The 24,009-nt window shown below is 45.9% G+C and overlaps 1 protein-coding gene across 2 annotated transcripts in view; it reads left to right on the plus strand.

The window, feature by feature from the left end:
- The window catches only part of nup155 (nucleoporin 155), a 560,589-nt gene that overhangs the window by 378,408 nt on the left and 158,172 nt on the right, over positions 1–24,009 (plus strand). For both annotated transcript variants that reach the window (XM_068029070.1, XM_068029071.1), the window contains one exon: positions 2,138–2,271. In XM_068029070.1, coding sequence (XP_067885171.1) covers positions 2,138–2,271 — 134 coding nt within the window. The remainder of the gene's footprint in view (positions 1–2,137; positions 2,272–24,009) is intronic.

Below are 24,009 nucleotides of genomic sequence, written 5' to 3' on the forward strand. Positions count from 1 at the left end.
AACGGAGTGCTGCAAATTCAGAGGGAGACAGGTTAGAGTGAGTGAAGGGAACAGAGAAATTAAGACGGCCGATGTCTCACCGACAGTTCTCAATGAAAAGATCAAGAGAGGTTCAGAGGCCAGAGAGAGGGGTCCAGGTGGAGGGAGAATGCTGGAGGCAGGTGAAAGGGTCCGCTGGTCGGGGGCAGGATTCCTGGTCAAAGAAGTGAGCCCGAAGGCGACAGAAGAAAATCTCAATGTCATGTTGAGTGCAAAATTCATTGAGGTGGTGGCGTAAGGGGATAAAACTGAGCCCCTTGCTGAGCATAGATGATTGAGCGTCAGAGAGGGGAAGGTCAGAGGGTGTTGTGAATACACGGCAAGGGGTCAGTGGGAAGTGAAGGGGAAGAAAGATCTGGTATGTTGAACACTCCTTGTTCCAGTCCTCCTCAGGCCCCCACCCCGAACTCTGTTTCCGGTACATTGATGACTGTATCGGTGCCATTTCCTGCTCTCGCCCTGAACTGGAAAACCTCACCAACTTTGCTTCCGATTTCCACCCTTCTCTCACCTTCACGTGGTCCATCTGTGACACTTCCCTTACCTTCCTCGACTTTTCTGTCTCCATTTCTGGGAATAGGCCATCAAGTAATATACATTATAAGCCCACTGACTCCCACAGCTATCTTGACGACACTTGTTCACACCCTGCCTCCTGTAAGGACTCCATTCCACTCTCACAGTTTCTCTGTCTCCGACGCATCTGCTCTGATGATGCTACCTTCCACAACTGTGCTTCTGATGTGTATTCCTTTTTCCTCAATTGAGGATTCCCCCCCCCACTGTGGTTGACAGGCCCCTCAACCGTGTCCAACCCATTTCTTGCACTTCTGCCCTCATCCCTTCCCCTCCCTCCCAGAATCGTGACAGGGTTCCCCTTATCCTCAGTTTCCACCTCACCACCCTTCACATCCAAAGGATCATTTCTGCCACCTCCAGCGTGATGCCACCACCAAACGCATGTTCCCCACCCTCCCCTGTCAGCATTCCAAAGGGACCGTTCCCTCCGCGACACCCTGGTCCACTCCTCCATCACCCACGGTACCTTCCCCTGCAATCGCAGGGCGTCCAACACCTGCCCTTTTACCTCCTCTCAACTCACTATCCAAGGCCCCAAACACACCTTTCAGGTGAAGCAGCGATTTATCTGTACTACTTTCAGTTCAGTATACTGTATTCGCTGCTCGCAGTGCAGTCGCCTTTACATTGGGGAGACCAAACGCAGAATGGGTGACCGCTTTGCAGAACACCTTCGCTCAGTCCACAAGCATGATTCCGAGCTTCCAATCACTTTAATTCACCACCTTGCTCTCACACCCACATTTCTGTCTTTGGCCTGCTGCAGTGTTCCAATGAACATCAACACAAGCACGAGGAACAGCATCTCATCTTTCGATTAGCCTTCTGGACTCAACATTGAGTTCAACAATTTCAGAGCATGACTACCATTTTAATTTTTTTTTAACTATGTGCCTGTCTTGCACCTGTCTTTCATGTTTTTGTTTTTGGAAGAGCTGTTCATTATTCTGTCTCTCTGTGGACTAATGCTTTGTCTTTTCCTGCAACTATTAGCACTCCCTTTGCCTTTTGTTCTGTGACATCTCTGTTGTTAATGTCTCCTGCCCGCTATCACAGACCCTCCCTTTTATTGTTCTCTTCCTCCCTCCACCTTTCACTTGCTCAGAACCCCCTACATTTCTAACTTTTGCCAGATCTGCTGAAAGGGCACAGATCTGAAACTCTGTTTCTCTCTACATGGATGCTGCCAGACCTGCTGAGTGTTTGCAGCACTTTGTTTTTATTCATGTCTGAATCCTATTGTTCCACTCTCCCTGTAGTCCTTTATCAATCCCATACTAATCCCACTGCTCCTCATGTGTACAAAGTGTGGTATATGGGATTTGGTAGAATGTTTTGTTCAGGTGTGTGATATGCTGCATGGCGATTGGGGGTATGGCCACACAAAGCTCCTGTTCTAAACTATGTTTCATCTGAAAGTGTGGATGTGTACATCCATGACAGTGCAGTATGATTTAGTGCTGGAGTTCTCCTGGCACCAGGCACAGCCTTGGTATTAACCTATTGTTTTCTCCCACAGCCGAAGCTCAGGCCTACGAGAAGCTGTCACTGCAGGGTATACAGCAGCTGATCCACTACACCTGTCAGACCCTGGCTCTGTGGAAGCTGCTTTGTGATCACCAGTTCAGCATAGTCATTGCAGATTTACAGACGGTAAATTTTTAAAAATTCATTCATTGGATGTGGGCGTCACTGGCAAGGCCTTCATTTATTGCCGATCCCTAATTGCCGCTGAGAAGCTGGTGGTGAGCCACCTTCTGGAATCATTGCAATCCATGTGGTGTAGGTACACCAACACTGCTCTTAGGGAGGGAGTTCCAGGATTTTGACCCAGTGACAGTGAAGGAGCCTGCGATATAGTCAGGATGAAAAGTGAATTTGAGGAGAACTTCCATAAGAACATCAGAACATAAGAAATAGGAGCAGGAGCAGCCCATTCAGCTTATCGAGCCTGCTCTGCCATTCAATAAGATCATGGCTGATCTGGTTGCTGCCTTAACTCCACTTCCCTGCCTGCCCCGGTAACCCTTTACTCCCTTGGAGATCAAAAATCTGTCTAACTCAGCCTTGAATATATTCAGTGATCCAGCCTTTACTGCTCTGTGACAGTGAATTCCAAACATTCATGAGCCTCTGAGAGAAGAAATTCTACCTCATGTCTGTCTTAAAAGGGAGACCCCTTATTCTGAAACTGTGTCCCCATGAGGGGAAACATCCTCTCAGTATTTACCCTGTCAAGCCCCCTCAAAATCTTATATGTTACAATAAGATCACCTCTCATTCTTCTCAGCTCCGGTGAGTATAGGCCCAACCTGCTCAACCTTTCCTCATAAGACAATCCTTTCATCCCAGGAATCAACCTAGTGAACCTTCTCTGAACTGCTTCCGATGTGAGTTTCTGCCTCCTTAAGTACTCTTGGTGTGGTCTCACCAATGCCCTGTACAGTTGTAGCAAGACTTCCCTCCTTTGATATTCTATCCCCCTTGCAATAAATGCTAACATTCCATCTGCCTTCCTAATTACTTGCTGTACCTGCATGCTAACTTTTAATGATTCATGTACAAGGACACCCAGATCCCTCTGTACTCCAGTATTCTGCAGTCTGTCTCTGTTTAAATAATTTGCTTTTCCCACCAAAATGGATAACCTTACATTTTCCCACATTGTACTCCATCTGCCATATTTTTGCCCACTCACTTAACCTATTTACATTCCTTTGCAGACTCTTTGTATCCTCCTCCCTAACCCTATCTTTGTATCATCTGCAATTTGGCGACAGTACACTCAGTCCCTTCATCCAAATCATTAATAAATTAAAATTAGAACATTACAGCGCAGTACAGGCCCTTCGGCCCTCGATGTTGCGCCGATCATCTGACCTACACTATTCCATTTTCATCCATATGTCTATCCAATGACCACTTAAATGCCCTTAAAATATTGTAAATAGTTGAGGCCCCGGCACTGATCCCTGTGGTAGAGGCCTGCTACCCAACCCGAACCCAACGGGACCCGATGACGTGTCGGGTTTGCGTTGGTTCGGACCCATATACAGGGTATGGCTTTCGGGCTCGGGTCGGGTCAGACCGAGTCCAGCTCGAGTCGAGTCGAGTCGAGTCGGGTCGGGCCAGACGCACACGTTAAGTGCTCTGCTGATAAGTATTGAAATTTTAAAAACTTACCTGAGCTAGGAGTCTGGGATGAAACTGGGTCTACACAGTGAGCCAGTGACGTCATCGCGCATGCGTTGCAGCTTTGTGGAGCTTCCCAGTCGGAAGGTAAGTAAGGGGATGGTCCGGTCAAGTTGGAGTGGGTTTGTGTTGGGTCGGGCTTGGGGCAAAATTGGAGGAACTAGAGCCGGGTCAGGCTTGGGTCCGCTGTGGTTCGGATCGGGTTCTTTTTTCCCGACCTGAGCAGGCCTCTATCCTGTGGCACTCCACTAGTTAGAATTTACCAACATGAAATTCCCCCATTTATCCCAACTCTCTCTTTCCTGTTAGTTAGCCAATGCTCTATCCATGCTAATATATTACCCACTTTACCATGAGCTCTTATCTTGTGGTACATTTTATGTGGCACCTTATTAAGTACTGTTTGGAAATCCAAACACACTTCATCTACAGGTTCCCCTTTATCCACTTTGGTTGTTACATTCTCAAAGAACACTAATAAATTTGTCAAATACGACTTCCCTTTCACAAAATCATGTTGACTCTGCCTGATTGCACTATGTTTTTCTAAATGTTCAGCTACTACTTCCTTAATAATGGATTCTAGCATTTTCCCAATGACAGATGTTCGGCTAACTGCCCTGTATTTTTCTGCCTTCTGTTCCCTTCCTTCCTTGAATAGAGGTGTGTTATATTTGTGGTTTTTCAATCCACTGGAACCTTCCTAGAATCTAGGGAATTTTGGAAGATTACAACTAATGCATCCACTATCTTTGCAGCCACTTCTTTTAACACCCTCGGATGCGGGCCATCAGGTCCAGGGGGTTTGTCAGCATTTAGTCCTATCCATTTTCCTCGTACTTTTTCTCTTGTGATAGTGATTTCTCCCTGCCTTTTGCCTCTTGATTTTCTGCTATTCTTGGGATATTTTTTGTGTCTTCTACTGTGAAGGCAGATACAAAATACTTGTTCAAAGTCTCTGTCATTTCCTCGTTTCCCATTATTAATTCCCCAGTCTCATCCTGTAAGGGACTAACGTTTATCTACTCTATTTTTATATACTTGTGGAAGCTCTTACTCGCTTTTTATATTTCTTGCTAGTTTATGCTCTGATTTTAATTTCTCCCTCCAGTTTTTTTTTGTTCATCGTTTGCTTGTTTCTAAAATTTTCCCAATCTTCTGGCCTACCACTAGTTTTCGCAGCATTGTCCGCCTTTTCTTTCAATTTGTTAGCATCCTTAACTTTCTTAGTTAGCCATGAATGGTGCATCCTTCTCATAGAGTCTTTTTATCTCAATGGAATACATCTTTGTTGATAGTCATGAAATATCTCCTCAAATGTCTGCCACTTATCTACTATGTTACCTTTTAACTTATTTTCTCAGTCCACTGTAGCCAACTCTGTCTTCATATCTTTGTAATTGTCTTTATTTAGTTTTATGACACTAGTTTCGGACCCAAGTTTGTTACCCTCAAACTGAATGTGAAATTCTCTCATGTTATGATCACTCTTGTCTAAAGGATCCTTTACTATGAGATCATTAATTAATCCTGACTCATTACAGATGACCTAAAATCCTGTGCTCTAAGGAACAGTACCAAATATGCTTCATGAACTCCTCCTCAAGGCTACCTTTGCTAATTTGATTTGTCCAATTGATGTGGAAATTAAAATTGCCCTTAATTATTGCAGTACCTTTCTTATTATCCATTATTTCTTGATTTATATTCTGTCCTACAGCATCGCTACTGTTAGGAGGCCGATAAACTACTCCCACCAGTGACTTCTTTCCTTTGCTATTTCTTATCTCTACCCAAACTGATCTTCCGAGCCAAGATCATTTCTCAACTACTGTACTGATTTCATCCTTCATTAACAGAGCTATCCCACCTCCATTTCCTTTCTTCCCATCCTTCCAAACTGTGAAATATCCTTGAATATTCAGTTCCCGTCTTCGATCACTCTGCAACCATGTCTCTGTATTGGCTATTAGATTGTACTCATTCATTTCTATTTGTGCCATCAATTCGTCCATCTTGTGAAGAATACTGCACGCATTCAGAAAAAGAACTTTTAATTCTGCCTTTTTACCATTTTTTTCAGACTGACATTATTTGCTGGTACACTGTTAGATTTGTACGCCCTGTTCCTTCCTGTCACACTGTGGTTATCACTACCCTACGCAATTGCCATGTCCTTTCTCGTTCACTTTCTAAATTTCCCCTCACCTGAACCCTTCCCTCCACTATTTAGTTTAAAGCTCTCTCTGCAGTTTTAGTTCAAAGATTCGCCAAGACACTGATCCCAGTGCGGTTCAAGTGAAGCCTGTCCCAACGGTACAGCTCCCTCTTTCCCCAGTACTGGTGCCAGTGACCCATGAATCGAAAGCTATTTCTCCTACACCAATCTTTGAGCCACTCATTCAACTCTCTAATCTTACTTACCTTGTACCAATTTGCTCATGGCACAGGGTGTCATCTGGAGAATCACAGAATAATACAGTGCAGAAAAGGCCCTTCGGCCCATCGAGTCTGCAACGATGCATTAAAACACCTGACCTGTCTACCAAATCCCATTTGCCAGCACTTGGCCCATAGCCTTGAATGTTATGACGCGCCAAGTGCTCATCCAGGTACTTTTTAAAGGATGTGAGGCAACCCGCCTCTACCACCCTCCCAGGCAGGGCATTCCAGACCGTCACCACCCTCTGGGTAAAAAAGTTCTTCCTCAAATCCCCCTTAAACCTCCCGCCCCTCACCTTAAACTTGTGACCCCTCGTAACTGACCCTTCAACTAAGGGGAACAGCTGCTCCCTATCCACCCTGTCCATGCCCCTCATAATCTTGTACACCTCGATCAGGTCACCCCTCAGTCTTCGCTGCTCCAGCGAAAACAACCCAAGCCTATCCAACCTCTCCTCATAGCTTAAATGTTCCATCCCAGGCAACATCCTGGTGACACAAAAACAAGAAATGCTGGAATCACTCAGCAGGTCTGGCAGCATCTGTGGAAAGAGAAGCAGAGTTAACGCTTCGGGTCAGTGACCCTTCTTCGGAACTGACAAATATTAGAAAAGTCACAGATTATAAGCAAGTGAGGTGGGGGTGGGGCAAGAGATAACAAAGGAGAAGGTGCAGATTGGACCAGGCCACATAGCTGACCAAAAGGTCACGGAGCAAAGGCAAACAATATGTTAATGGTGTGTTGAAAGACAAAGCATTAGTACAGATTAGGTGTAAATACATTGAATATTGAACAGCAGCAAGTGCAAACCTGAAACTGAAAAAAAACCTGAAAAAAATATCCTGGTGAATCGCCTCTGCATTCCCTCCAGTGCAATCACATCCTTCCTATAATGTGGCGACCAGAATTGCACACAGTACTCCAGCTGTGGCCAGACCAAAGTTCTGTACAACTCCAACATGACCTCCCTGCTTTTGTAATCGATGCCTCGATTGATAAAGGCAAGTGTCCCATATGCCTTTTTCACCACCCTATTAACCTGCCTTTCTGCCTTCAGAGATCTATGGACAAACACGCCAAGGTCCCTTTGTTTCTCGGAACTTCCCAGTGTCAGGCCATTCATTGAATACTTCCGTGTCACATTACTCCTTCCAAAGTGTATCACCTCACATTTTTCAGCATTAAATTCCATCTGCCACTTTTCTGCCCATTTGACCATCCCGTCTATATCTTCCTGTAACCTAAGACACTCCACCTCACTGTTAACCACTCGGCCAATCTTTGTGTCATCCGCGCCTTACTGATCCTACCCCCCACATAGTCATCTATGTCGTTTATATAAATGACAAACAATAGGGGACCCAGCACAGATCCCTGTGGTACGCCACTGGACACTGGCTTCCAGTCACTAAAACAGCCGTCTGTCATCACTCTCTGTCTCCGACAGCAAAGCCAATTTTGAATCCACCTTATCAAGTTACCTTGTATCCCATGTGCATTTGCTTTCTTGATAAGTCTCCCATGTGGCACCTTGTCAAAGGCTTTGCTGAAATCCATGTAAACTACATCATCTACACACCTGGTCACATGCTCAAAAAATTCAATCAAATTTGTTAGGCATGACCTCCCTCTGACAAAGCCATGCTGACTATTCCTAATCACATTTTGCCTCTCCAAGTGGTGATAGATTCTCTCCTTCAGAATTTTCTCCAATAGTTTCCCTACCACTGACGTGAGACTCACTGATCTGTCGTTCCCTGGCTTATCTCTACAACCTTTCTTAAATAGTGGGACCACATTAGCTGTTCTCCAGTCCTCTGGCACCTCCCCCGTGGCCAGAGAGGAATTAAAAATTAGGGTCAGAGCCCCTGCAATCTCCACCTTCGCCTCCCACAGCATCCTGGGACACAAATCGTCCGGACCTGGAGATCTGTCCACATTGAAGACTTCCAAAACCTCCAATACCTTGTCACTCCCTATGACAATTTGCTCAAGAACCTCACAGTCTCTCTCTTTAAGTTCCAGATCTACATCCTCATTCTCTTGGGTGAAGACAGATGTAAAGTATTCATTCAACACCCTACCAGTGTCCTCTGGCTCCACGCACAAATTTCCCCCTTGGTCGCTAATGGGTCCTACTCTTTCCCTGGTTATCCTCCTCCCATTGATATACTTACAGAATATCTTGGGATTTTCCCTACTTTTACCAGCCAGAGCTTTCTCATATCCCCTCTTTGCTCTCCTAATTGCTTTCTTGAGCTCCATCCTACACTTTCTGTATTCCACTGATGCTTCCATTGATTTGCTCTTCTTGTATTTGCTAAAAGCCTCTCTTTTCCTTCTCATCGTACCCTGAATGTTTCTGGTCATCCATGGTTCTCTGGGGTTGTTGCTCCTACCTATTACCCTAGAGGGAATATGTTGGGCCTGTACCCTCCCCATTTCCTTTTTGAATGCCCCCCACTGCTCTTCTGTAGATTTCCCGACAAGTAACTCTTTCCAGTCTACCTTGGCCAGATCCTGTCTTATTTTACTGAAATTCGCTCTCCCCCAATCCGAAACCTTTTTTTGCAACTTGTCTATTTCTTTCTCCATAACAAGCTTAAATTGTACCATGTTGTGCTCGCTATCACCAAAATGCTTCCCCACCAACACATCAACCACCTGTCCGGCTTCATTCCCCAGAATTAGGTCCAGCACTGCACCCTCCCTTGTTGGATCCTCTACATATTGAGCTAAAAGCTTCTCCTGTATACATTTTAAGAACTCCACTCCATCTAAGCCCTTAACACGATGACTATCCCAATTAATGTTGGGAAAGTTGAAATCACCTAATATAATTACCCTATTATTTTTACACACCTCTGCAAATTGCGCACATATTTGCTCCTCAATTTCCCGCTGACTATCTGGGGGTCTATAATAAACACCTAGCAATGTGGCTGTCCCTTTTTAATTCCTAAACTCTACCCATAAAGCTTCATTTGATGCCCCCTCCAAGAAATCATCTCTCCTTACTGCAGTAATTGACTCCTTAATTAATATTGCAATGACCCCTCCTCTTTTTTCCCCCTCCTCTGTCTCGCCTGAAGACTCTATATCCTGGGATATTGAGCTGCCAATCCTGCCCCTCCCTCAACCATGTCTCCGTGATGGCTACTATATCACAATTCCACGTGTCAATCCTTGCCCTTAACTCATCCGTTTTACCTGTAATACTCGTGGCATTAAAGTTGAGGCCATCCATCCTGGTCTTACTCCCTTGAAACTTACTTCCGCTGTATTCCCTCTGACTTGTTTGCTTTCCTTGTTTAGCTGTGTCCCTATTCTGCTAGGAGTCTGCATCCCCTCCCCCTGCCAAATTAGTTTAAACTCTTCCCAACAGCACTAGCAAACCTGCCAGCAAGGATGTTAGTCCCCCTCTGGTTCAGATGTAGACCGTCCCGCTTGTACAGGTACCACCTTCCCCAGAAACGGTCCCAGTGGTCCAGGAATCTAAAACCCTCCCTCCTGCACCAACTCTTAAGCCACGCGTTAATCTGTGCTATTCTCCTATTTCTATACTCACTAGCATGTGACACTGGGAGTAATCCAGAGATTACAACCCGAGAGGTCCTGCTTTTTAGTCCACTGCCTAACTCCCTGAATTCTTAATGCAAGACCTCATCCCTGTTTCTACCTATGTCATTGGTACCAACATGTACCATGACCTCTGCCTTTTCACCCTCTCCCTTCAGGATGCCTTGCAGCCGTTCAGTGACATCCCAGACCCTGGCACCAGGGAGGCAACACACCATCCTGGAGTCACGTTGATGGCCACCATAGTGCCTATCTGTTCCCCTGACTATAGAATCCCCTATTACTATTGCTCTTCCTCTCTTTCCCCCTTCCTGTGCAGACAGGCTGCTTGCGGTGCCAGAAGCTTGGCTCTGTCCGCACTCCCTGGAGGAACCAGCCTCATCAGCTTCCAAAATGGAATACCGATTTGCAAGCGGGACCCCAAGGGACTCCTGAACTACCTGCCTGATTCTCTTGGACTGCCTGGTGGTCACCCATTCCCTTCCTTCCTCATGTCCCTTCAGCTGCGGTGTTACCACCTCTCTATACGTGCTAACCAGAATGCTCTCAGACTCTCGGGTGCTCCACAGTGTTTCCAGCCGCCAGCTCTGAAACCCGAGCTTCCAGGAGCTGCAGTTGGACACACTTCCTGCACACATGCTGGTCCCGGGGACTGGAAATGTTCCCGGATTCCCATATGCAGCTAGAGGAGCAAACCACGGCTTCAAGACTCCTGCCATGACTAAACCATTTAAATATATAACTTTAGAAGATTATAATTATAAAAAACAACTAAGTCTTGCTGAAACAATGACTTACAACTCAATCCACTTTGAAAAATACCCACCAGGACTTACTCACCAGTCAGCTGTGCTCTTTGGAAACTCTCGGCTCCCCTCACTCTGAGGACAGGTAGGAAATGAAAGGAGCTCCTCCCTCTCTCCTCACCGAACTTCCTCACTCACCAAACTTCCACTTTAGCACTCTAATGCAACCCAAGTCAGCACTCTAGTGCAAACAAAGAGATTATTACCTTTGTGGTTCTGCTTTTTAATTTAGCCTCAAGTTGCTCATACTCCCTCAGCAGAACCTCTTTCTTAGTCCTGCCAATGTTGTTGGTACCTTCATGGACCACGACAACTGGATTCGTCCCCTCCCACCCACAAGTTCCTCTCCAGCCCCGAGGTGATGTCCTCAAACCTGACTCCGGGCAGGCAACACAGCCTTCGGGACTATAATAATAAATAAAAACAAATTTTAATAATTTTAATTTGAACAATTTTAATAAAAACAAGCCTTCGGGACTCTCAGTCTCAGCTGCAGAGAACAGTATTTATCCCCCTGACAATTCTGTCCCTTAACACTACTACATTCCTTTTTACTCCCCCCGCAGCACCCCCTCCCCACTTGAATAGCCCCCTGTACCTCAGTGCTTTGGTCAGTTTGCTCATTCTCCCTGCAGTCCCTGCTCTCATACACACAAGCTGCAAGAACCTTGAACCTGTTGGCAAGGGCTGAGGCTCATCCGGTGCACCCTTCTGGATCCCCATTCCTGCCTCACTCGTCACACCCTCCTGTCCTTGACCATGGACATAACTTAATGGATGGGATTGCCTTCTGGAACAAAGTATCCAGGTAATTTTTCCCCTCCCTGATGCATTGTAGTGGTCAAATCTCGGATTGCAGCTCATCAACTCTGAACCGAAGTTCCTTAAGCTGCAGATACTTGCTGCAGATGTGGTTGCAGTGGATGACACTGGTATCATAGGAACAGGAATAGACCATTTAGCCCATCGAGCCTACTCTGCCATTCATAATGATCGTGGCTGATCATCCACTTCAATGCCTTTTTCCCACACTATCCCCATATCCATTTATGTCATTGGTATTTAGAAATCTGTCAATCTCTGCTTTAAACACACTCAATGACTGAGCTTCCACAGCCCTCTGGGGTAGAGAATTCCAAAGATTCACAACCCTCTGAGTAAATAAATTTCTCCTCATCTCTGTCCTAAATGGCTTCCCCCTTATTTTGAAATTGTGTCCCTTGGTTCTAGACTCCCCAACCAAGGGAAACATCTTAGCTGCATCTACCCTGTCTATCCCTTTAAGTATTTTGTAGGTATATAATCCTAACTGACTCAGTCTCTCCTCATACGTCAGTCCCGCCATCCCAGGAATCTGTCTTGTAAACCTTCGCTGCACTCCCTCTATAGCAAGAACACCCTTCCTCAGATAAGGAGACCAAAACTGCACACAATATTCCAGGTGTGGCCTCACCAAGGCCCTGTACAATTGCAGCAAGACATCCCTGCTCCTGTATTCGAATCCTCTCGCTCTGAAGGCCAACATACCATTTGCCTTTTTGACCGCCTGTTGCACCTGCATGCTTACCTTCAGCGACTTGTGTACGAGAATACCCAGGTCTCATTGCAGAGCCCCCTCTCTCAGTTTATAGCTGTTCAGATAATCTGCCTTCTTGTTTTTGTTACCAAAGTAGATAACCTCACATTTATCCACATTATCCTGCAGTGGCCATGCATTTGCCCACTCACTCAACTTGTCTAAATTACCCTGAAGCCTCTCTGCATGCTCCTCTCAATTCACCCTCCCACCCAGTTTTGTGTCATCTGCAAATTTTGATATATTACATTCAGTTCCCTCATCTAAATCATTAATATATATTGTGAATAGCTGGGGTCCTAGAACCGATCCCTGCGGTACCCCACTAGTCACTGCCTGCCATTCACAAAAAGACTGTTTATTCCTCCGATTTGTTTCCTGTCCGCGAACCAATTTTCTATCCATCGCAATACACTACCCCCAATCCCATGCGCTTTAATTTTGCACGCTAATCTCTTATGTGGGACTTTGTCGAAAGCCTTCTGAAAGTCCAAATAAACCACATCCACTGGCTCCCCCTCATCAACTCTACTCATTACATCCTCGAAGAATTCTGGTAGATTTGGCAAGCATGATCTCCCTTTCGTAAATCCATGCTAACTCTGTCCGATTCTTCCACTGTTCTCCAAGTGCTCTGCTGTAAAATCTTTGATAATGGACTCTAGAATTTTCCCCACTACTGATGTCAGGCTGACTGGTCTATAATTCCCTGTTTTCTCTCTACCTCTCTTTTCAAATAGTGAGGCTACATTAGCTACCCTCCAAACTGTAGGAACTGTTCCAGAGTCTATAGAATCTTGGAAGATGACCACCAATGCATCCACTATTTCTAGGGCCACTTCCTTAAGTACTCTAGGATGTAGATTATCAGGCCTTGGGGATTTATCGGCCTTCAATCCCATCAATTTCCCCAACACCGTTTCTCTACTAATACTGATTTCTTTCAGTTCCTCTCTCTCACTAAACCCTGTGTTCCCCAACATTTCTGGTATGATATTTGTGTCCTCCTTTGTGAAGACAGAACCAAAGTATGCATTTAGTTGGTCAGCCATTTCTTTGCTCCCCATAATAAATTCCCCTGTTTCTGACTGTAAGGGACCTACATTTGTCTTCAATCTTTTTCTCTTGACATACCTATAGAAATTTTTACAGTCAATTTTTATGTTCCCCGCAAGCTTACTCTCGTACTCTATTTTCTCCTTCTTAAGCAATCCCTTGGTCCTCCTTTGCTGAATTCTAAACTGCTCCCAATCCTCAGGTCTGTTGTTTTTTCTGGTGAATTTGTATGCTTCTTCCTTGGATCTAATGCTATCTCCAATTTCCCTTGTAAGCCATGGTTTGGCTACCTTTCCTGTTTTACTTTTGCGCCAGACAGGAAGAAGCAATTGTTACAGTTCATCCATGCTTTCTTTGAATGTTTGCCATTGCCTATCCACCATTATCCCTTTCAGTAACGTTTCCCAATCCATCATAGCCAATTCGCGCCTCATACCTTCATAGTTTCCTTTATTATGATTCAGGATCCTTGTCTCAGGATCAACTGCGTCACTTTCCATCTTGATGAAGAATTCTATCATATTATGATCGCTCGTCCCCAAGGGGTCTCGCACAACTTGATTGTCAATTATTCCTCACTCATTACGCAATACCCAGTCTAGGATGGCCTGTTCTCTAGTTGGTTCCTCAACATATTGATCCAGAAAACCATCATCTATACACTCATTGAATTCCTCCTCTATGGTATTGTGACTAATTTGATTTGACCAATCTATATACAGATTAAGGTCACCCATAATTACAGATGTTCCTTTTTCGCGTGCATCTCTAATTTCCTGTTTAATGCCATTCCCAACATCACCACTACAGTTTGGGGGACTATATACAACCCCCACTAACATTTTTTGCCCCTTCGTGTTTCTCAGCTCTACCGATACAGATTCCACATCGTCAGAGCTAATATCTTTCCTCACTGTTGCGTTAATCTCCTCTTTAACCAGCAATGCAACTCCACTGCCTTTTGATTTTTGTCTGTCCTTCCTAAATACTGAATATCCCTGGATGTTCATTTCCCCTGCCTGGTCACCTTACAGCCATGTCTCCATAATCCCGACTATATCATACCCGTTTAGATTAGATTAGATTAGAGATACAGCACTGAAACAGGCCCTTCGGCCCACCGAGTCTGTGCCGAACATCAACCACCCATTTTTTATACTAATCCTACACTAATCCCATATTCCCAACAAACATCCCCACCTATCCCTATATTTCCCTACCACCTACCTATACTAGCGACAATTTATAATGGCCAATTTACCTATTAACCTATTTGCGCGATTAATTCATCCACTTCATTGCGAATTGGGGAGGCGGTGGCGTAGTGATATTATCACTGGACTAGTAACCCAGAGATCCAGGGTATTGCTCTGGGGACATGGGTTCAAATCCCACCACAGCAGAAGGTGGAATTTGAATTCAATTAATAAATCTGGAATTAAAAAGCTAGTCTAATGATGTCAGAACCCCAGGGTAATGCTCTGGGGATATGAGTTTGAATCCAAATTGACAGGTGGTGGAATTTGAATTCAATTAATAAATCTGGAATTAAAAGCTAGTCTAATGATGGCCATGAAACCGTTGTTGATTGTTGTAAAAACCCATCTGGCTCTGTCGGGGAGATCGTATCGAACTAACTTGATTGAATTTTTCGAGGAGGTGACTAAATGTGTCGATGAGGGTAAAGCAGTAGACATAGTATACATGGATTTCAGTAAGGCTTTTGATATGGGGAGGCGGCGGCATAGTGGTATTGTCACTGGTCTAGTAACTCAGAGACCCAGGGTATTGCTCTGGGGACATGGGTTCAAATCCCACCACAGCAGAAGGTGGAATGTGAATTAAATTGATAAATCTGGAATTAAAAAGCTCGTCTAATCATCTAATGATGGCCAGGAAACCATTGTCGATTGTTGTAAAAACCCATCTGCTTCACTAATGTCCTTTAGGGAAGGAAATCTGCTGTCCTTACCTGGTCTGGCCTACATGTGACTCCAGACCCACAGCAATGTGGTTGACTCTTACATGCCCTCTGAAATGGCCTAGCAAGCCACTCAGTTGTATCTAACCACTAGCACTGTGGGTGTACCTACCCCACATGAACTGCAGCGGTTCAAGAAGGCAGCTCACCTCCACCTTCTCCAGGGCAATTAGTGATGGGCAATAAATGCTGGCCTGGTCAGCGATGCCCACATCCCATGAATGAATAAAAAAAAAAGAATGCTCCACGCGTTAAGGCACAAAGCCTTAAGGCTTGTCTTTTTAACATTACTTGTCATCTTCCCACTATTTTTCACTGTGACCCTGTTTGATTCTGGCCCTTGATTTCTCTGCCTATCACTTTTCTTATTCCCCTCGCTGTCTTTTGTTCTTGCCTTTGATCCCCCCTCCTCTGACACCTTGCAACGGTTCCCATCCCACTGCCATTTTAGTTTAAACCCTCCCCAACCACTCCAGCAAATACTCCTCCTCGGACATCAGTCCTGGTCCTGCCCAGGTGTAACCCATCCAGTTTGTATTGGTCCCACCTCCCCCAGAACTGGTCCCAATGCCCCAGGAATTCAAAACCCTCCCCCTCACACCATCTATTCAGCCACGTATTCATCCGATATATCCTGCTATTTCTACTCTGACTAACACGTGGCACTGGTAGTAATCCTGAGATCACTACCTTTGCGGTCCTACTTTTCAACTTACTTCCTAGCTCCCTGTATTCTGCTTTTAGGACCTCATCCTTTTTTTTTTACCTATGTCGTTTGTACCAATGTGTACCACGACCACTGGCTGTTCACCCTCCCCCTTCAGAATGTCCTGTAACTACTCTGAGACATCCTTGATCCTAGCATCAGGTGAGAAGGGGTCTAGGGGTTCCCTCTAAGCCTTTGCCTGGTTTAACCGTAACAGGGCTTAATTTTAGAAACACTGTGTTTTTAGTGCCCCCTCAGTGAATCCTTGTTCACTGTTCCAGCTGTAAGGTCAAGAAATCAGACAGATTTCTTTAGAATTGAACAAGAAAGGTTTAAGTTTATTAATCTTAAACTCTATTCCGGTTAACGACTACAAATATGCATTGTGGCTGTGCCAGCATGCATACGCGATAAACACACAAGCAGATAGAGGCAGAAAAAGTAGAGCAGAATAAAGGGGAAAAGTTTGAGACAATATCGGGATTATAATTACAGTCCTTTAAGTTCAATGTGGAGTCTTTGGTTGACGATAAGTCCTGCTGTTCGTTGGGGCCCAGTTCACACTTAGCTGGTTTCGATGTCAGAGTCTTTTCTCTCTTGAGAATTACGTGTCTTCCATGGGTCCGGTGGCTTGGGAGATAGCGAGAAAGAGGCAGCCAGGAGAGAGGCTTCCTTGTTCCAGCTTCAGTTGCAAACTCTAGTCTCAATCCAAACTGTCCTGTGTCTCATTCAAAGCCTGCCACCAGCCGCTTAGTTATGTGACCAGCTGGTTTAACCAGTCCTGTCTCTCTGGATTATATCATTTTAAAAGTCCTGGAATGCGTTTCCTTACACCTTCAGTGTCTGTTGATCAAAATCCATTTGGGTTAATTGGATCAGGGAGTAGTTCTTTGTCTCCACAAGCATCGTCTTTTAGTATACAAATGTCTCCAGTCAAAGGTCTGGTGACCTCTTTAACAAGTCATTTCTTCACTCCAGCAGCAGTTTAATTAATCTTCATATGACGAAATCAATATGCCACAATCTTGGCAGGTGGGGGTCTGCATGACAATATGCACCTCAAGTGCAGTAATCTGCAGGGCTACAGACCAAATGCTGGAAGGTGGGATTAGAATAGGTCAGTCGTTTTTTTGGTCGGCACAGACATGATGGGCCAAGTGGCCTCGTTCTGTGCCTTAAACATTCTATGATTCTGAGAGCTCATGGTGTAGGGGTAGTATATCAGCATTGTTCGAGGATTGATTAACAGGAAACAGAGTCAGGATAAATGGGGTATTTTCAGGTCAGCAAGCTGTAACTAGTGGACTGTCGCAAGGATCAGTGCTGGGGCCTCAACTATTTATGTTCTATATAAGTGACTTGGATGAAGGGACCAAGTGGATGATACAAAGATAGCTAGGAATCTCTGGAAGTCTCTTCCCCAGCGAGCAGTGGAGGCTGAGTCATTGAACATATTCAAGGCTGAGTTAGACAGCTTTTTGAGCTACAAAAGAGTCAAGGGTTATGAGGGGTCGGCAGGAAAATCGTGTTGAAGCCAATATCAGATCAGCCATGATCTTATTGAATGGTGGAGCAGGCTGCTCCAGCAAATGGCCAACTCCTCTTATTTCCTGTGTTCAATCTCCAGTGTCAATGGAACCAAGATGAGCGGACACTTCTTTGCAGAAGCACGCCCGCTGTGCAGCGGCCTGTGGAGTGTACACGCTCAGTTAGGGCGCTTGAGAGTTACAAGCTAGCCAGGAAGGATCTAAAGGGAGGGCTAAGAAGAGCAAGGAGAGGACACGAGAAGTCATTGGCGGATAGGATCAAAGAAAACCCTAAGGCTTTCTATAGGTATATCAGGAATAAAAGAATGATAAGAGTTAGAACAGGGCCAATCAAGGATAGTAGTGGGAAGTTGTGTGCGGAATCAGAGGAGATAGGGGAAGCATTAAATGAATATTTTTCGTCAGTATTTACAGTAGAGAAAGAAAATGTTGCCGAGGAGATTACTGAGATACAGCCTACTAGGCTAGATGGGATTGAGATTGACAAGGAGGAGGTGTTAGCAATTTTGGAAAGAGTGAAAATAGATAAGTCCCCTGGGCCAGATGGGATTTATCCTAGGATTCTCTGGGAAGCCAGGGAGGAGATTGCAGAGCCGTTGTTGTTGATCTTTATGTCGTCATTGTCGACAGGAGTAGTGCCGGAGGACTGGAGGATAGCAAATGTTGTCCCCTTGTTCAAGAAGGGGAGTAGAGACAGCCCTGGTAATTATAGACCTGTGAGCCTTACTTCGGTTGTGGGTAAAATGTTGGAAAGGGTTATAAGAGATAGGATTTATAATCATCTTGAAAAGAATAAGTTCATTTGCGATAGTCAGCACGGTTTTGTGAAAGGTAGGTCGTGCCTCACAAACCTTATTGAGTTTTTCGAGAAGGTGACCAAACAGGTGGATGAGGGTAAAGCCGTGGATGTGGTGTATATGGATTTCAGTAAGGCGTTTGATAAGGTTCCCCACGGTAGGCTATTGCAGAAAATACGGAAGTATGGGGTTGAAGGTGATTTAGAGCTTTGGATCAGAAATTGGCTAGCTGAAAGAAGACAGAGGGTGGTGGTTGATGGCAAATGTTCATCCTGGAGTTTAGTTACTAGTGGTGTACCACAAGGTTCTGTTTTGGGGCCACTGCTGTTTGTCATTTTTATAAATGACCTGGATGAGGGTGTGGAAGGGTGGGTTAGTAAATTTGCGGATGACACGAAGGTCGGTGGAGTTGTGGATAGTGTCGAAGGGTGTTGTAGGGTACAGAGGGACATAGATAGGCTGCAGAGCTGGGCTGAGAGATGGCAAATGGAGTTTAATGCGGAGAAGTGTGAGGTGATTCACTTTGGAAGGAGTAACAGCAATGCAGAGTACTGGGCTAATGGGAAGATTCTTGGTAGTGTAGATGAGCAGAGAGATCTTGGTGTCCAGGTACATAAATCCCTGAAAGTTGCTACCCAGGTTAATAGGGCTGTTAAGAAGGCATATGGTGTGTTAGCTTTTATTAGTAGGGGGATCGAGTTTCGGAGCCACGAGGTCATGATGCAGCTGTACAAAACTCTGGTGAGGCCGCACCTTGAGTATTGCGTGCAGTTCTGGTCACCGCATTATAGGAAGGATGTGGAAGCTTTGGAAAGGGTGCAGAGGAGATTTACTAGGATGTTGCCTGGTATGGAAGGAAGGTCTTAGGAGGAAAGGCTGAGGGACTTGGGGTTGTTTTCGTTAGAGAAAAGGAGGAGGAGAGGTGACTTAATAGAGACATATATGATAATCAGAGGGTTAGATAGGGTGGATAGTGAGAGTCTTTTTCCTCGGATGATGATGGCAAACACGAGGGGACATAGCTTTAAGTTGAGGGGTGAAAGATATAGGACAGATGTCAGAGGTAGTTTCTTTACGCAGAGAGTAGTAGGGGCGTGGAACGCCCTGCCTGCAACAGTAGTAGACTCGCCAACTTTAAGGGCATTTAAGTGGTCATTGGATAGACATATGGATGAAAATGGAATAGTGTAGGTCAGATGATCGGCGCAACATCGAGAGCCGAAGGGCCTGTACTGCGCTGTAATGTTCTATTTCTAATTCATGAGTTGAAGTGGCACATTCCCCCATATAGTCTGTGAGATGGAGCAAGCGACCTGGCGCAGGCTCCTTGACCCACAAAATCTCCAGCTGAAAATATGGGGCCAGCAAGACAGCTACCTAGCCTGTATTGGAGGCAAGGTGGCTCATATAGATCCCTCCTGACAACTGTGGAGCCCAAGTAGCTTTGTCTCCTGGAATGGTGTGGGTTTCCAGCAGGGTGCACACCCCATACTTCCCCTCCTTAAGGAGTGAGAAGTTGAGAAATCTACGGTGTGCCTCTCTGCTGCAGTTGATGTTGAGGCTGGCAATGATTGTCTTCATGGCGAGTCTAGTGTAATCACCATCTACAGCCTAGTGTGGGGAGGGAGCAGAGTCATTCCTGACTCTCTACTCCCTCAGCAGCCTGGTGAGGAATGTCTTGAACCGGCAACACTCAAGTCAGTCCATGTCTTTGCCCAGGCTTGTGGCCTTCGCTGCAGAGTGGACGATGTGATTGCACTGGAGGGGGTGTAGAGGCGATTCACCAGGATGTTGCCTGGGATGGAACATTTAATCTATGAAGAGAGGTTGGATAGGCTTGGGTTGTTTTCGCTGGAACAGCGAAGACTGAGGGGTGACCTGATCGAGGTGTACAAGATTATGAGGGGCATGGACAGGGTGGATAGGGAGCAGCTGTTCCCCTAGGTTGAAGGGTCAGTTATGAGGGGACACAAGTTTAAGGTGAGGGGCGGGAGGTTTAAGGGGGATTTGAGGAAGAACTTTTCTACCCAGAGGGTGGTGACAGTCTGGAATGTCCTGCCTGGGAGGGTGGTAGAGGCGGGTTGCCTCACATCCTTTAAAAAGTACCTGGATGAGCAGCTGGCACGTCATAACATTCAAGGCTATGGGTCAAGTGCTGGCAAATGGGATTAGGTAGACAGGTCAGGTGTCTTTAATGCATCGGTGCAGACTCGATGGGCCGAAGGGCCTCTTCTGCACTGCATTATTCTGTGAACCTGACAGGCAGTGCCAGCTCTGACCATTGGTCAAGGGCACTGGGCTTTATAGAGTCCTACAGTTATACAGCACAGAACCAGGCCATTCGGCCCATCGTGTCTGCGCTGGCCATCAAGCACCTATCTATTCTAATCCCATTTTCTAGCACTTGGCCGTAGCCTTGTATGCTGTGGCGTTTCAAGTGCTCAACTAAATACTTCTTAAATGTGAGGGTTCCTGCCTCTACCACCTCTTCAGGCAATGCATTCCAGATTCCAACCACCCTGTGGGTGAAAAAAGTTTTTCCTCAAGTCCCCTCTAATCCTCCTGCCCCTTACCTTATGCCCCCTGGTTATTGATCGCTCCGCTAAGGGAAAAAGTTTCTTCCTATCTAACCTATCAATGCCCCCCATAATTTTGTATACCTCAATCATATCCCCCTTCATCCTTTTCTGCTCTAAGGAAAACAACCCTAGCCTTTTCAGTCTCTCTTCATAGCTGAAATGCTCCAGCCCAGGCAGCATCCTGGTGAATCTCCTCTGCACCCTCTCCAGTGCAATTGCATCCTTCCTCTTGTGTGGTGCCCAGAACTGTACACAGTACTCCAGCTGTGCCCTAACTAGCATTTTATACAGCTCCATCATAACCTCCCTGCTCTTATATTCTATGCCTCGGCTAATAAAGGCAAGTATCCCATATGCCTTCCTAACCACCTTATCTACCTGTGCTGCTGCCTTCAGTGATCTATGGACAAGTACACCAAGGTCCCTCTGACCTTCTGTACTTCCTAGGGTCCTACCATCCATTGTATATTCCCTTGCCTTGTTAGTCCTCCCAAAATGCATTACCTCACACTTCTCAGGATTAAATTCCATTTGCCACTGCTCTGCCCATCTTACCAGCCCATCCACATCGTCCTGTAATCTAAGGCTTTCCTCCTCACTATTTACGGTTTTGTTAGGGCAACCGCTTTTGTCAAGATTTCCCGGAGTTCCTCAAGAGGTATAGGGAGGTCTTGGTCGGGGGCATGAGGGAGTCCAGTGCCTCACTGGCGATGGAATCCAAATAATCCCCCAATGCTCCCCCACCAAGTCACTGTCCTCCTCCAGGTCATCACAGTTAACTATTGATCCTCCCACCACACAGGATGCTGCGGCAGCCCTACCTCCGCCACCATCCCAAACCCAGCATCAGCGGCAGAGGGGTCCACCGAGCTCACCCGTGGGTTCTGGTATGGTGTGCAATTCCGCCTCAGGTGGAGACACAGGGATCAGCTCCATCCCAAGTACCAGGTACCAAAGACAGAGACGGAGAAGGGGGGGCCTTCCCCTCCCCCACAACTACCCAGTGACCCAGCGTGTGAAGTCTTTTTGTTTGGATCTTCCACCAACGTGCAGATTGCAAACTGAGGGGGGAGTCTCCATTTTCTACTTTTTTCCCCCACTTTTTTAACCCTCCAGTATTTGGTTCTTGCTTTGGTGCAGTGGAAGTAGCTGTTTGGTGAGTACCTGGTAAGCTACTCTACTTATAATAAATAGTCTGTAAAGTTGCGGTATGGCAGGCAGCTCTGCCGAGTGGAATGTACAGCCTGTGGCATTGGACAGTCATGGACGAACACATCTTCAGGAAGTGTCACCAGCTGCAGAAACTTGAGCTCTGGGTTTCACAACTCGAGAGACAGCTGGAGTCACTGTTGTGCATCCGCGAGGCAGTGGACTGCATGGATAGCACGTATAGGGAGGCGGGCACACCGCAGGTTAGGAGCATGAAGGCAGAGAGGGAATGGGTGACTGCCAGGCAGTCTAAGAGAACCAGGCAGGTAGTGCAGGAGCCCCTGATATAATCTCACTTGCTAATCGGTTTTCCATTTTGGATACTGGTGAGGGTGATGGTTCCTCAGAGGAGTGCAGTCAGAGCCAAGTTTGTGGCATCACAGGTGGCTCAGCTGCACAGGAGGGGAGGAAGAAGAGTGGAAGAGCAGTAGTGATAGGGGATTCGTTGGTTAGGGTATCAGACAGGTGTTCCTGCGGCAGTAAACGTGACTCCAGGATGGTGTGTTGCCTCCTTGGTGCCAGGGTCAAGAATGTCACGGAATGGCTGCAGGACATTCTTCTGGAAGAGGGTGAACATCCAGAGGTCGTGGTCCACATTGGTACCAATAACAAAGGTTGGAAGGGGGATGAGGTCCTGAAAGCAGATGTTAGGGAGTTAGGAAGGAGATTAAAAGCAGGATCTCAAAAGCAGTAATCTCAAGATTACTCCCAGCCCCATGTCCAAGTGAGCATAGGAATAGGAGGATTGAGCGATTGAACACATGGCTGGAGAATTGGTGCAGGAGGGAGGGCATCAGATTTCTGAGACATTGGGACCGGTTCTGGGGCAGGTGGGACCTGTCTGTACAAGATGGGCGGGTTGCATCTTGGCAGGACTGGGACTAATATCCTTGCAGGGAGATTTGTTAGTGTTGTTGGGGAGGGTTTAAACTAAATTGTCAGGGGGATGGGAACCTGAGAGGGAGCTCAGATTGGAGGGAAGCAAAACTGGTAACTTGTCTGGGGTGTGGAAATCAGGAGCAAGTATCAAAGGAATACCAAGGCGCACAGAATACTGGGGGAGATAGCACAAGAGTAGGGAATAGTAAGTTATTAGGTGGGGTCAGTGTAAGGGAGAAAGTAATAAAGTCTGAATCAGGGTTAATGTGCATGTATGTGACTGCATGGAGTGTGGTTAATAAGACTGGTGAGGTACAGGCGCAGATTGCCCTGTGGAAATATGTTGTGGCTATAACAGAGACCTGGCTCAAGGAAGGGCAGGACTGGGTGTTAAATATTCCTGGATACAAGGTGTTCAGGAAAGATAGGAAAGGGAAAAAAGGGGGAGGGCTGGTGGTATTGATTAAGGAGAGCATTGTAGTGCTGGAGAAAAAGGATGTCCCAGAGGGGTCGAGGACAGAATCAATTTGGCCAGAGCTAAGGAACAAAAAAGGTGCAGTTACATTGCTCGGTGTTGTCTATAGGCCACCAGCTGGTGGGAAGGACATGGAGGAAGAAATTTGCAAGGAAATTACAGAGAGGTGCAAAAATTATAGGTTAGTTATAATGGGTGACTTTAATTATCCAAACATAGACTGGGATAATCGGAGTGTCAAGGGGCAGTGAAGGGCAAGAGTTCCTAGAGTGTGTTCAGGAAAATTTGCGAGTAAACCAAGAAAGGAGGCACTGCTAGACCTGGTTCTTGGGAATGAGGTGGGCCAAGTGGATCAAGTGTCAGTTGGAGAGCATTTAGGGGACAGTGAATATTGTTTCATAAGGTTTAGGCTGACTATGGAAAAGGACAAAGAGCAATCCAGGGTAAGAATAATTAACTGGGGGAAGGCTAACTTCAGTGGCGTAAGAATGGAACTGGGTTAATAAATTGGAGTCAAAAGCTGGCACGAAATCCAGTAGAGGAACAATGGGCTACCTTCAAAGAAG

This window comes from Heterodontus francisci, chromosome 4 (assembly GCF_036365525.1).
Source record: "Heterodontus francisci isolate sHetFra1 chromosome 4, sHetFra1.hap1, whole genome shotgun sequence".
Classification (NCBI taxonomy): Eukaryota; Metazoa; Chordata; class Chondrichthyes; order Heterodontiformes; family Heterodontidae; genus Heterodontus; species Heterodontus francisci.